The 14,227-nt window shown below is 36.0% G+C and overlaps 2 protein-coding genes across 2 annotated transcripts; both read left to right on the top strand.

Annotated features, from left to right (window-relative positions):
• Window positions 1–3,056: 3,056 nt before the first annotated feature.
• On the top strand, window positions 3,057–3,968 carry LOC110707141. Its single transcript, XM_021885152.1, has 2 exons — window positions 3,057–3,634; window positions 3,692–3,968. Exons 1-2 carry the CDS (start codon window positions 3,057–3,059, stop codon window positions 3,966–3,968), a joined length of 855 nt encoding a protein of 284 aa, XP_021740844.1.
• A 1,153-nt stretch (window positions 3,969–5,121) lies between these two features.
• Window positions 5,122–10,469, top strand: LOC110707207 (protein ABHD18-like). The gene is made up of 5 exons (XM_021885211.1): window positions 5,122–6,571; window positions 7,912–7,996; window positions 8,122–8,288; window positions 8,466–8,740; window positions 9,998–10,469. The coding sequence occupies exons 1-5, from the start codon at window positions 6,190–6,192 to the stop codon at window positions 10,172–10,174; spliced, it is 1,086 nt and encodes a 361-aa protein (XP_021740903.1). The 5' UTR covers window positions 5,122–6,189; the 3' UTR covers window positions 10,175–10,469.
• Window positions 10,470–14,227: the final 3,758 nt, after the last annotated feature.

The raw sequence follows: 14,227 nt of genomic DNA, 5'->3' as shown, positions 1-14,227 counted from the left end.
GCATTTCATCAATCACTTGGCGTGCAACAAAATAAAGCACTAAAAAACTCAACAACCATTCTGATATTCATATTCAAAATTAAGGACATAAAGACTAATTGAAACCCATACATCGGCATAGTTTAGTCTCAAGATTCTTCAGCTCCTTCATACTTAAGCTGCTCAAAACAAAACCGAATACAATAATTCCAATCGAATTCCTATTAATGAAAATCAGCAATGCAACTGAAATCTAAACAGTCTAGCAAATCGTGAGAAGACACAACAAAAATTACAATAAAATCTGAAAAAAAAAAAAAAATTAACAATCAAAATTGAAAATACGCAAATATTTAATTGTAAAATTCCTAATATATCGATTGCAATCACAAGTACTCAAACAAATAATTGGACAACCCTAATTTTCGCAATCAAAATCGCAAAAACTTGTTTCAAAATCGATTAAATTAAAGAAAACAATGATTATGAAAAATCAAATCAACTTACCACCCATTAATTTGCTAGAACAAAAGATTAGAAGTTGCAAAGTTGAGGACGTGCGATGATATTATATAAATCGCAATAGAGAGAATTTACAGGAGGAGAGAGAAAATATGATGAAGAGAGAGAAAGTAAAAACAGAAGCTGGGAAAATTTTTAGGGTAGTCATTCAAACACGTAATGACCATTTTACCCTTAATGAAGCAGGTAGAATGACAACCGTAAGATGATACACGATCAACGACCGAGATGAGTTCTCAATTCTCATTATAAACCTAAATTTTCACGGATTTTTTATGAAACTGAGCCAAATTGAAAAACAATTTACGAAAATAGACGCGTGGCAAAACTATTTACGAAACTGAGCTTCAGAGGTAAAACGCTGACTCAGTCAGCGTTTTACCCCTTTTTTTTTTTTTTAAATTTCGTATTTTAAAATGCCAAATTAAAAAAACATGAAATACAATGAAACGCTGCCTGAGGCAGCGTTTCATTAACAAGGAAAAGACGCTGCCTCAGGCAGCGGTTTTTGCAGGTATTTTGCCACAGAAAACCGCGACATCACATCATTCACTCTACTTCAAACTCTCTCAAACGGATATTCCCTCGTTGTACTCGCCGTCCCCGCCGCCGAAAAGTGTGCTGTCGCCGCCGTCGCCGCCTTGTTGGTACTCTCTCTCAAACTCTCCTCTTCATTTAATGACATTGTTGGTACTTCTCTTTGTTTTTAAAATTTTAAAACCTAGGTTAGTTTGATAATTATATACTACATTGTTTTAATTTGATAATGTTGTTGATTATTCTAAGTTAGTTTGATGTAAATTGATAATTATGTTGATAATTCTAAGTTAGTTTGTTGTAATTTGATAATAGTTTAGTATAAAAGCCCTAAATTGATGTTAGTTTAGTAAGAAAGTTTATGATGAAATTGTGGAAATGTTTGATAAAAATGTTGAAAATGTTGATGAAATTGTTAATGAAATTGTTGTTTTAATTTGATAAAATAGCTTACATTGTTGTTTAATTACGAAAATTATGTTATGTAGAATATGTTGGTTGTTATAGTGTGAATATGTTCGTTGTGTACTTTGTTTTGGTTGTTATGTGAATCGGAACAATGATGGTTAATTATGTTTATAATGTGAATTTCTTGGTTGTTATTGTGCGAATTGGTGGAGATTTCATGCAATTAAGATGTGTTTTTGGTTGTTGTATAGAATATGGCTGCACAAAACGCAGCTTTGTTATGCCGATGGGGGGGTGAATTTGTGTTTGATGGACCGAATGTCCAGTATAGTGGTGGAAATATGGAACCATTGCCACTTGGACCAAACATGACTTTCAACGATCTGATGAACGAGGTTCATAGCATTATTGGCTTAAACCCAATGAATGTACAACTTAACATTCAAATGAGGTTTGAGACTAATAATGCGGTTCAAGTGTTACCTTGTTCTAACGATAGACATTTGAAAGCTTTGAGGAGTGCTGTTTTAATGAGGGGTTATCCACATGAGATATATGTAGAAATAGTGTCTACGTGTACGCAACAAAGTACTCGACCAGATTAACAAACTACCTATTTTTCCGGTTACACAGAGTCCTTCCGAATGCCCTCACAAGACATTCCATCAACTGAATATGGGATGGGGTCCTTCAGCAGACTGCTTCATGACGATCGGTTCCAGATGCCGTTGAGTTCACATATAGCACCTGTATATGGTGGAACATCTACGACAATGTTTGGCCAATCTGGGCCTTCGACATCGAACACAGCTATATCTTCTCCCACGCAACTCCAAAGTTATTCACCTACGCAGCATGATGATCATACATCACCGTCTCAACCATTGGTGAATCATCTTGAAAATCTACAACATATGGTGAATAACGAGTTGTCTCTGTATGATGCGCTCCGGGAAACAAATGATGAGGCTGAGAGCGAAGAGGAGGAACATGGACTGGATAACATGGATGTTGATTCTACAGACATGGAAGGTGGGGAGGCCATGGTTAGAACTCCTATTCCTTGGTTAAGTCAAGTAAATGAGAATTATGAGGTTGATCAATATTGGGCCGAATCAGGTAGTCATACAACATTTGTGATCGGGGGGGAGTTTGAGAAGGGTATGTTCTTTGAATCTAAGAAACTGCTTCAGGAAATGGTGAAGAAGTATTCTATACAAAGGAACCAATTCTACACCACAGTGACCTCGAATGAGAAGGTCCTTCATCTGCGGTGCAAGAAGAATTGTGGTTGGTCGCTATGAGGCACTAAAAAAAGTGAGCACTTAGACGGCTTTACCATAGTCACATACAAAGGCCCGCACCGGGACACCTGTGTCACTGAAGTGTTATCTACAGATCATGCACACTTGGATTCATCCATAATTTCCGATTTTGTGAAGTCTTTTGTGCAGAAAGATCCATGCTTGAAAGTTGAATTTATACAGGAACTCATATCCAAGCATTTTCAGTTCGACGTTACTTAACGAAGAGCATGGTATGCTAGGGAGAAAGCCATAGCTGAAGTATTTGGAGATTGGGAGAGTTCTTATGGCCGACTTCCGCACTTCATGGAAGCACTCAAACAGTCAAACCCGGGAACCGTTGTTGTATGGAAACACAAAGCTCTGGTAGATGGTGTTTATAACAGCAACTTGGAAGTGTTTGAACAAGTATTTTGGGCCTTCGACCCTTGTGTTGAAGGTTTTAAACATTGTATGTCTGTCATCTGTATCGATGGGACGCATTTGTACGGGAAATATAAAGGAACATTGTTGGTTGCTACAAGTGTGGATGCAAACTTCCAAGTGTTTCCGCTTGCATTTGCGTTAGTCGAAGGGGAAAACATTTCCAGCTGGTCTTGGTTGCTGGGCTGCATTCGGGTTCATGTCACTCAACGGGATGACCTCTGTGTTATATCTGATCGACATGCTGGGATCATTGCAGCAATGAATGACCCTAATGTTGGATTCACCGAGCCGCGAGCCTATCACAGGTTTTGTGTTCGGCACTTGGCTTCTAACTTGAAGACTCACGTGCGAAGAAACGACATGAGAGATATGTTCAAGGCTGCTACGTACCAAAGGCAGGAAAGAAAACTAGTAGTTGATATGAGTTTGATCGGTCAGGCATGTACCAAGGCCATACAGTATATTGTCTAAGTGCCCTTGCCTATATGGTCTTTGTTTCACGATGCTGGTCGCAGATATGGGATATGTACTACGAACTTCTCAAAAACATTTAACAATGTGTTGAAGGGTGCTCGATTTCTACCTATCATGTCCCTTGTTGAATTAACATTCCACAGAGTCAATAAGTATTTCCCTAATAGAAGGGAATTATCTCAGGCTAGATCTGAACAGGGACTTGCATACCCCCCCAAAGTCACTTCCATTATGGAGAAAAACATTGCAAAGGCCAGATATCACAAAGTGGAAGCGTATAACCGTCGACTGCATATATATCAAGTTGAAACAGGATAGAGAGCCGTTACACCAAATTGATGAGTCAGAATAAGATAGAATTATCTGATTTATTTGCTGTAATGACCTTCTCTAGTTTGTTGTACATAACACTTACATTACATTATTATTTTAATAATTATTTGAATGAATTTATGTCTTGTTTGAATTTGAAATTCCTTATTTGTCCACATTTGACTCATTTCGTTCAAAATAAATTGTGGATGTGGAGGAGGGTGGTGGTGGTGGTAGAGGATGTGGAGGAGGAGGGTGGTGGTGGTGGTGGATGTGGAAGAGGAGGGTGGTGGAGGTGGATGTGGAGGAGGAGGGTGGTGGAGGTGGTGGATATGGAGGAGGAGGGTGGTGGAGGATGTGGAGGAGGAGGGTGGTGGATGTGGAGGAGGAGGGTGGTGGAGGTGGTGGATGTGGAGGAGGAGGGTGGTGGTGGTGGTGGATGTGGAGGAGGAGGGTGGTGGATGTGAAAGAGGAGGGTGGTGGTGGTGGTGCATGTGGAGGAGGAGGGTGGTGGTGTTGGTGGATGTGGAGAGGGTGGTGGATGTGGAAGGGGGCTGCTGTTGGGGGCCTGCTGTTGCTGGCTTCAGCCAGCAGATAAAACGCTGACTGAGGCAGCGTTTTATGCTTAGGAATAAAACGCTGCCTCAGTCAGCGTTTTCTCCTGTTATGCATACACAAAAAACGCTGACTGAGTCAACGTTTTACTGTATTTCCAATTTTTTTTTTTTTAAATTTGTATTTCACAAAATACAAATTTTTTTTAAAAAAATAATAACCAAGGTAAAACGCTGACCGAGTCAGCGTTTTACATCAGAAGCTCAGTTTCGTAAAAGTTTGGCCACGCGTCTAGATTGGTAAATTGTTTGCCAATTAAGCTTACTTTCTTAAAAAAATCCAATTTTCACATGATCTCGATTATATATTTATAAAATTTCTTTAAATTTTTTTTTTCAATAGAAAAAGTTAACCTTGGTTGAACTCTATGTTAGCCTTAATCGAAAAATTATTATTAAGGTCACGGTTATAAAAAAAATGTAAAAGTTCAGGTCTACCAACGAGAATAAAAATACAGAAAAAAAAATTCTTCCTCCGTGTTTAAATAAATGAAACGTTTTTCTTTTCAAGCCGTGTTTAAATAAATGATATGTTTCCTTTTTCGATAGAAATAGTTTCTCTATTTTTTAATATATATTATTTTTATTTTTTTAAAATAATATTCTACTAACTTATGATCCTTACAATATACCCCTTACTTTCTTCTCTCTCTTCAAACTTATACCTCATTAGTCATTACCTATTTTTTTTTTTAATAAATTTAACTAATCTTTCTTAAACTCCGTAAAGAATATAAAGGAATAAAAAAGCAAGACTACTATTGAAAATTTCCCTCAAATAATTTTAGACTAATTGTGTCAAAAAAAAAAAAAAAAAAAAATTAGACTTAAAAGAATTTGACGACCAACCGACCCACCACTAACCGAACAACAATTATTCACATAAACACAAAATAGTGAAATAAGGCATATTCGAATAATAATTCAATCAAATGTTATCCATAATTATTTTTTACTTCGTACGATATGATGTTGACCTTTAACCCATCAACTATCAGAGCCTGACGTGTTGCCACGTGTCGTCATAGTGGGTCCCATCTTCTTCTCCTTTCTGCCAATCCATTTCTTTACCAGTTTTTTTTTCCCTCTGCCCCTTGAATTCGACTTCTATCTCCTTTTCTTTCCCAACAAGAAAGTTTTTCAAATTAAACTTCAATTCATTTCAAGTTAATTGTTAAACATTGAATTTCTTCCATTTTATTCACTATTCCAGATCTAGTGTATTATGAGCTTCCATAATCTGGGTTTTTTACCAGTTATTGAAGTGTAAATATTTCTGGGTTCATTCCAAATTTGTTCAAATTGCTCTAAATTTGGAATATTTGGTGAAGTATTTCGTGGGGTTGTATCAAATACACTGAGATTGCATCTGGGTATGATTCTGCATTGTTATTATAGGATAAGCTTTTCTTGGTTCAATCCAAATTGATTAGTGTAGGTCATAGTTGATATTCTTGGGTGAATCATGATAATAACATGGTCATTATTATTATTTTTATTATAATTTAGGATAAGATCGAAGGGTTCAATACAAATCAATCGCCCAATTTGTGTAAAAAATTGGATTTCTGGGTGGTTTTTTTTTTTTTTTTTTCCTGAGAATTGTTTGAAAAATGGTGGCAGTGAAAGTGAAACTGGGTATGTTACACTATGTATTAGACCATGTATATGGTGCATTTGTGCACAGAACAAGAATAAGCCCACTATTTTTTTCAAGAGGTTGGGGTGGAACCAAACTTGAATTGCTAGAAAGGCTAATTAAGCAACTTTTCCCAGAAATTGAAGGCCAGAATTGGCCGCCTCAGTTGATTCAACCAAGTTGGAAAACTGTTTGGGAGACGAAAACTGCTTGTTTGAGAGAAGGGGTTTTTAGAACTCCTTGTGATGAACAGCTTTTGAGTGCATTGCCCCCTGAAAGTCATGTTGCTAGGGTTGCTTTTCTCACTCCTAAGTCGTTTGATCCGGAGAAGATGGCCTGTGTGGTTCATCTTGCAGGTACATTATTGATTTTATGCTCGGTTTCTATACCATGTCACGATTTTGACCATTAATTGTTTGAGTTTTGTTGGTAGTGTTGATTGGCTACTTGTAATTAGTTTCTAGCATGAGTTATTTGAGTTTGAATTAGCATATATGTTCAACGAATGAGGTTAATTATAGATGACTAGTGGATTTGAACTATAGTTAAATTTCGAGTTAAAGCTTGTTAATTTTGAATGTTTGATTATTAATTTCTTCAATTATGATGCAAATGGCTCTAGCTGGATTAATTTTAAGGATTGGTTATCCATGAATTACTCCATTTGAGTTACTAGATGGGGGAGAGTGAGATGACTAAGGTTATTGATGGAGCAATGTAGTCAAGGTGAATGTGCCTGGTTTCATGTTAAAGCTAGTCTGTCCTATGCTATCCCATTTCTTTGGTAAGGCATTTTTGTGTTACAGGTAGTGTGATCAATGAAAACATTAAGAGCATGTTTGGTAAGGGTATTATTTTTTGTTGGAAATGGATTCAATTAAACCATTATTGTTATCAAGTGTTGGGTTAGAAGGTTTGGGTAACAATTTCCATTACTTAGGGATAATGGTTTTCACTTATTTGTTACCTCTCTAAAACATAAGGTTACAATTAACCTTACCCTCCTAAATCAAAAAGAAATGGAGTTAAGTTTCAGTGATTTCTTTTCATAGTTTAATCAAACAAATCAACAGGTCTGCGTTTAATGATTCTTTTTCCTCATATTATTTGTTTCCTTTCCATTTCGTTTCTAGTATTCGTACCAAATGCCCCCCTAAATAGCTAGCGGAATATAGTCTTTTACTTGGGTGAGCATGAGTTAGTACATTTAGGAAGCTTTGGTCGTGTAATTTTCTAATTTTTCCGAAATTAAATGAATTGTGGTGCTTAATGTTGAAGAAGAGCAACCTGCTATTTGTGGACTTTGAGCAATATGATGAATTTTTTATTTCGGAATTGGAAGTTTGGAACTTTGGTTACTTTGATTGGGATGGTTTGTGGAATTGTTTTGCAGCTGTTGTTTTCTTTCTTTCTCTCTTTCTTTTTTTAATCTCATCTAATTGTACTGTTAAACTTCAGATTTTACTGATTTGCAGTTTTACTAACCTTTTACTGTCTTTGCTAATTTGATCATTTGTATGTGATCATGCAATAATGCATCAATTCTGTTGCAATGCACATTACATGCTCCAGTTTGTGGTGCTATACTGTTTGAGTGTTTTCTTTGTCAATATGTCATGTTGCAATTTTTTTTTTTTTTTATATCAACAAGTTTGATACTTGTATGAGTTAATAATGTGTATGGCTATTTGCATAGGCACTGGGGACCACACTTTTGAACGGAGGTTGCGTTTAGGTGGACCGTTGCTAAAGGAAAATATAGCAACTATGGTTCTTGAGAGGTGGGAACCCCTGTGTCATGTTTTACTTCACCAAGGCAAATCAGTTTGTTTTTATGTTGGATAAATTGAAATCTATATTCGTCGGTCTTGACAGTTTCTAACTCCTTAATTTTGATAACTTGCAGCCCTTTCTATGGACAGAGGCGTCCCATGCTTCAATATGGCTCAAAACTTCGTTGTGTAAGTGATTTGTTGCTATTAGGAAGAGCAACTATAGATGAAGCTCGGTCTCTTTTACACTGGTTAGATGAGGAAGGGTTTGGCAAGCTTGGTATATGTGGGCTTAGCATGGGTCAGGCATCTAAATTCTGAATGCTAAAAGTTTTTGCTTGAAGTTAAAGTTGAAATTTAAAGATTCTAGATATTGTCTAATGACTCTAATCTACGTTTTAGCTTGACCATTTTTTTTATGGATTTCTGCCTTTAGAAAAAGTAAAACATATGTGACGAGCAATTCTGTTTCTACTAGGTGGAGTGCATGCTGCAATGGTTGGATCTTTGCACCCTACGCCAATAGCGACCCTTCCATTCCTCTCCCCTCATTCTGCTGTTGTAGCATTTTGTGAAGGTGTTCTGAAGCATGCAACTGCATGGGATGCATTGCGAGCTGAACTTGAAGTACAACAGGATTCATTGACTCAAGAAGATGTCAGACAGAGGATGAGAGAAGTGCTGTCTCTCACAGATGTTACCCGCTTTCCAATTCCCAAAAATCCTAATTCAGTTATATTTGTTGCTGCTACTGTAAGTGACCTTTTTCATATGCTCAGGCATTAATGGTTTATATTATTTGTATTAGCTGAACATGTTTGTTATGCTGTTGTATTATATAACTTACTTCATGAACACCTGTTCTACTGGGTCTAAAAGAAAGCAAAAACAAGTATCTGAACCTTTTGCTTTTTATCACTGTATCTCTTTTATCTAGATGTTTGCATTGTTTGATCATTCCCCAACCCTTAGGTCACATTGAACCATTCTGGGGGAACATATAAATGCTTTTGAAAATGAAGTCTAGTACTATAGTCAATACTGCACTGTTCACTCTTCTTGATGGCAAAACTTTTTGCCTTTTTCCAGCTTCTTATGTCTGTTAATCTAGTTTAATTTTCTTCCTATGAACTCCTGTGTAGTGCAACATTTTTGTAAGGATTTTCACATTGAACTTTTAAATGATGTTCTAAGATGGCGATTTTGTCATATTTTTTATATGTACAAACATTATTGCACGGATGCACTCATCAATTAGTATAATTTGAATTATTCTGTGGGTTACATGGTCTTGTTTCCTTCTCTGTTTCTTGTGTCTAGTCAAATTTCATGTTAATCCTATTAACATCTGATGCAGATATAATCCTCTGCTCCCTTCCTAGATCTTTTATTTATTTCCTATTTTTTCACTCTAGAATACTGTTTGAGACACACAAGTAAGGTAGGATTCTCTTCACTTATCTTATTGGAACTTATTAGCCCTAAACTCATCTTATCTTATTGAAACCTATCAAACTGAAATAAGTAATAATGAGGGGAGAATTGAGCCATGAACTTTTTTATCTTAACTTATTATTCCCAAACTTATCTTATATGAACTTATTAGCTCATCTGGAGCTACTGGCCACTTATATTAGCCGAACTTATTTGACCTGAAATAAGTGAAAATAAGGTGAGGAAAACAAAGCCTAATATGGCTTAGAAGAGTGCACAAGATACATTAGGCTATTATCCCCAAATAGGCCCTATCATAGACATTCTTTCAAATATACGAAGTATATCATTTGAAGTATGCTTTAGCCTTTGTATGTTGTGTACTTGTGCATGTGTATACTTTCTCGGGCATGTGTGTTTCATTAGATTCATCCTTTCTGACAGTATTTCTTGAGCATTGATTAACCCATCTCTTATTCCAATCTGTATGTCATTTTTGTTATTTGTGGAGGGATTACCTGACTGTAGGGCATTATTAAATTAAAACCCAATTGAAGTCATATTTATGTATTTCAGGATGATGGGTATATACCAAATCACTCAGTGTTGGAGCTTCAGAAAGCTTGGCCAGGATCAGAAGTGAGGTGGGTTAATGGCGGGCATGTATCATCTTTCATTCTTCATAATGGTGAGTTTCGCAGGGCGATTGTTGATGGACTTGACAGATTAAAGTGGAAGGAATCTCCCTTGTGACAAATACAATAGCAATTATTATGTTCAAAGTAACAGATCTGTAAACTGTAAATTTTATTCTTTCTGATTTTCTATTTTTTTTTTCTCTATTTGAATGGAAAAAAATAGGGAGAACCCTTTCATAAAGAAAAAAATTAGGGTATCCACTTTACATGTCCTAAGTTAATTTTTTCCCCCCTTTAGTCATTGCTGCTTTACCAGAGGGGATGTGCACGAACTGGTAACTGAACTGTATCATTTGATCAGTTGGTTTAAACTGAGCATAATGGCCTTCCTTTCAGTTGAATTTTCCCTATTTCATTGTGCTCGTGTATTAATGGTGGAAGATAGAGTGAAAGTACGAAACCAGTTTGGTTTTCTCTGATTTTCTTTGACATCATAATATCTCTAATAGGCAAAGTAGTTCAATTGTAGACTAGAATCAGCATACAAATGTGATGATAATTAGACTGTTAGTTCTTGAACCATCTTCAGAATTTTTTTTCTCTCTTCCATTCCACCTTGCTTAACAATCGAGAACTCATGCACTCTCTAACAGAAAAATTCCCATTTTTGCATTGTCATATCCCAGTCATTCTCTAGTTGCCCAACAGTCTTGAATCTTCTTGATCATTTTCATCTAATTTGTTTTAGTAAGGTGAAAGAACAAGACGAATAGGCGACAGTTAAAACTATAAATAATGTTGAATCCACATCAGCCCCAGCTCATTGTATTCCAAGATTAGAATTCGGTACATTTACAACATATATTGTTGAGTAGACACATCAAATTCATGCATCAGCTTTGAAATAAATAGTCAAAAACCCAATGAGGTAAAGTTGGGAACTCTCATAATCATCAAGGCATATTTTGAGCATTCCAATCTAGGAAGTCTTGGCACATAATCGCACGCAGTCTTGCCCGCCAGCCTTGGCTTGAATTTTGGGTCTGAATAATGGGCTCGATTCGATCTAATTTTTAATTTTCCTTTGTGAGATTTTGAGCAACTGAAAATGTTATTAGTTACGAGTTAATTTTATTCAACCGAAAAATAGGTTTAAAATGACTTGGTAATGTATTTGGCCTAGCCTAGAGCTCAGTCTAGGCCATAATCAACTCTAATGGCAGTGTGTAATTGAGTAATATACAATTGCTAAAGTATAGCATTAATTCATATTAAAATGCTAATAATATTTAGAAACGGACCAAGTTAAAAAATGTTGATACGGATATCATTCAAAAAGAGAGGTATTATAATTTTCAAGGTTAAATTAAAGTCATTATTTATAACTTCGTATGAAAAATTGAAAAGTCCGTTAAAGATATAGTCTAACTATCTTCAATTCGGCTGGCCTGGGACCTGGGTCATTTCAGTTTTGGGCCAAATCAAATTTATCTTATAATTTTGTAGAGTTTTGGTGGGTATTGGTCTGGATACATCAACTCCAATTATGAGTACTTAACCCATATTTTACAAACAATGTAAAACGAGGGAGCTTCAGTTCTCATAGCGAAATTGTTTCTCACATGACATATTTGTAAATAAATCAACAACTTTATTCAATTGTGGATCCCACAATAATGAAAAAGTTGTTGATTTATTCACAAAAATGCCCCCATCAGAAACAAATGTCATTTCTCACTATGAGAAACAGGGAATTTCCCATGTAAAACAACAAATTACAACACCATTACATATTTTACTCCATTTCTAAACTTCATCTATCTGCAACCTGCAGCCATAGGAGGACCACAAAGACACTTATTATGTTCAAAGTTTGTCCTTGCGAACCTCTTCAACCCACTAGGAATCAGCCCACAAAGATGGTTGTAAGTCTTGTGACTAACATCAATGCTCTTCAAGCTCTTCGAAAGCGTAGGTGTTGATCCTTGAGGAGTTTTGATGATGATAGGATAAGCAAACTTCTACTAATGAGATTTCTCTTAGTGTTGAACTAGTGCATGTGAAGTAGACTCAGGGAGTGGAAGAGTAATCTGGCTATGGAGATTTTAAAGAGAAATAAGAGAAAGATAGAAAGAATAGAAGAAGAGTTTTACTTTAGAACTAGACAATGATCCTTATCAGGAACACGGAGAGAAGCTTTCTAACAGGAGCAGGACAACAAACTAAGTAGATAAGTTTGGACTGTGTTGAAAACGCCAAGTTTCAAAGTAACTTGGACTGCGAGTTCCAACAAGGTGCTGAAGAAGAGAAGACCGTATGATCCCAATCCTGTTATGCGAAGAGGAGTAAATGTGATGAATCACAATAACTGTGTTTGAAAGCCTGGATGTTAAGCTTGAGGGATACTATGGGGTCTGAGAGAGAAAGCAGAAAACATTATCAATGAAGAAACTTTGAATGGGTTGAGATTGATAGTTGGAAATGGAAATTTTGCAAGGGTCGAAGAGAAAAAGGATGTATTATCCGAGATCATACCTAAGAATATGGGCTTTTAAGATTAAGGGAAGTCTTGCTCATAATCTTTAGTTTTTCTGCTTCTCACTGTATTTTTGAATGTTACTTTTTTTTTTTTTTTTTTGTTCCTCCCGGTTCACTAATCCGGATTCAAGGATCAATTCTGAGTGGTTAGGTTTTACTCCCCTCTCAATTGTTGTTGTGGGGGATCGAACACAGTTCTCCCTACCAAGTGTAGTCCCAATCACCACTACACCAACAACCAATTAATATGTTAGTTTTATGTTGATTGGGCAAGTTATTGTCTGACTAATTAAAGATTACTTGACACATTCAAGAGTCAATAGTGTTAGATTATCACCTATCCCTCGTCTCTCCCCCTTTTCTCCTTAAAATTGAAAGCTTAACTTTTTTCATGTTTCTTGAAATTAAGCTTGCATTTACGAGGGCGCCCTCATTACTCACTGTGAGAAACGAAACGTTTCTCACAGTGACAGTTTCGTAAATAAAATGTACCACTTTAGTCACGGTGATACATTTTATTTACGAAATGGATGATAAAATTGTACCACTTTAGTCACGGTGGTACATTTTATTTACGAAACTGCCACTGTGAGAAACAAAAACGTTTTTCACAGTATGTAACAGAGATTTACTGTGCATTTACTATTGAACTGTATCAAAATGCTCCCAACTCTTAATAGATGTGTGTATAAGTCTTCTACAAGCTCGTATAATAGTACAGCTTATGCTGACCGATTATCACCATTGCCGGTGAATATTCTACTCCCTCTGTCCCTTAATTTTTGCCCCAATTTCCTTTTTAGTCCGTCCCTTTAATTTTGCCCCATTCTATTTTTGAACATATGAGTCCACATTTCACTCTCACAACCACCCCATTAACCCCACCACTTTTCTCTCTCATCACTTTTTTCCAACCAAAACTTAATAAAGTAACATTACACTATGGGGTAATATATAAGAGAGAGAGGGAGTATATTCTTACTCTATCCTTTGTGTTAGCACCAAAATCGAAGTACCTTACACTTGCAAGCTAAGGTTGTGGACAGCTCTAGATTCAACTGTTCGAAAAGAAGCATTTTAACTTTTTCCTATATGGTGCAGCACTTAAGAGATGACAAGTGATGATTGTTAATCAGGTATAATCTAAATTTATCACTCTTTTAAAATATCAACTTCGAAAACATAATCGATGAAACTACATTTAAAATTTATCTCTTAGCACTTTCGTACAATTCTTATGTTGTATTATGCTATTTGGTGGATTTTAATGTCTATTAATCGTGCCTAAGAATTTTTTTCTACCATGATACATATGTGTGATCTTGTGTATGTAAAGCCTATTATTTTATGGGCTTGTCCTAGTTTCTCACAGTGAAAAACAAAAATTGTTTCTCACATGATATTTTCGTAAATAAACCAACAATTTTATCCAATCACCTTTAATTGTAAAGCCCATAATTATGAAAAAGTTTATTAATTTATGAAAATGCCATGTGAGAAACAAGTATTTACCCTTATTTTATTATCACTTAACAAGTCTACTTGATCTGGTTTGATTGGTGTTTGTCTGTGAGGTTTTTGTTGTGTCACAATTAGTGTGGCATGAGTAAGAGCCGTATGAGTGGACAAG

This window comes from Chenopodium quinoa, unplaced genomic scaffold (assembly GCF_001683475.1).
Source record: "Chenopodium quinoa cultivar QQ74 unplaced genomic scaffold, ASM168347v1, whole genome shotgun sequence".
Classification (NCBI taxonomy): Eukaryota; Viridiplantae; Streptophyta; class Magnoliopsida; order Caryophyllales; family Amaranthaceae; genus Chenopodium; species Chenopodium quinoa.
Note: the sequence above shows the minus strand (reverse complement) of the source record. Positions and strands in the feature narration are given on the sequence as shown.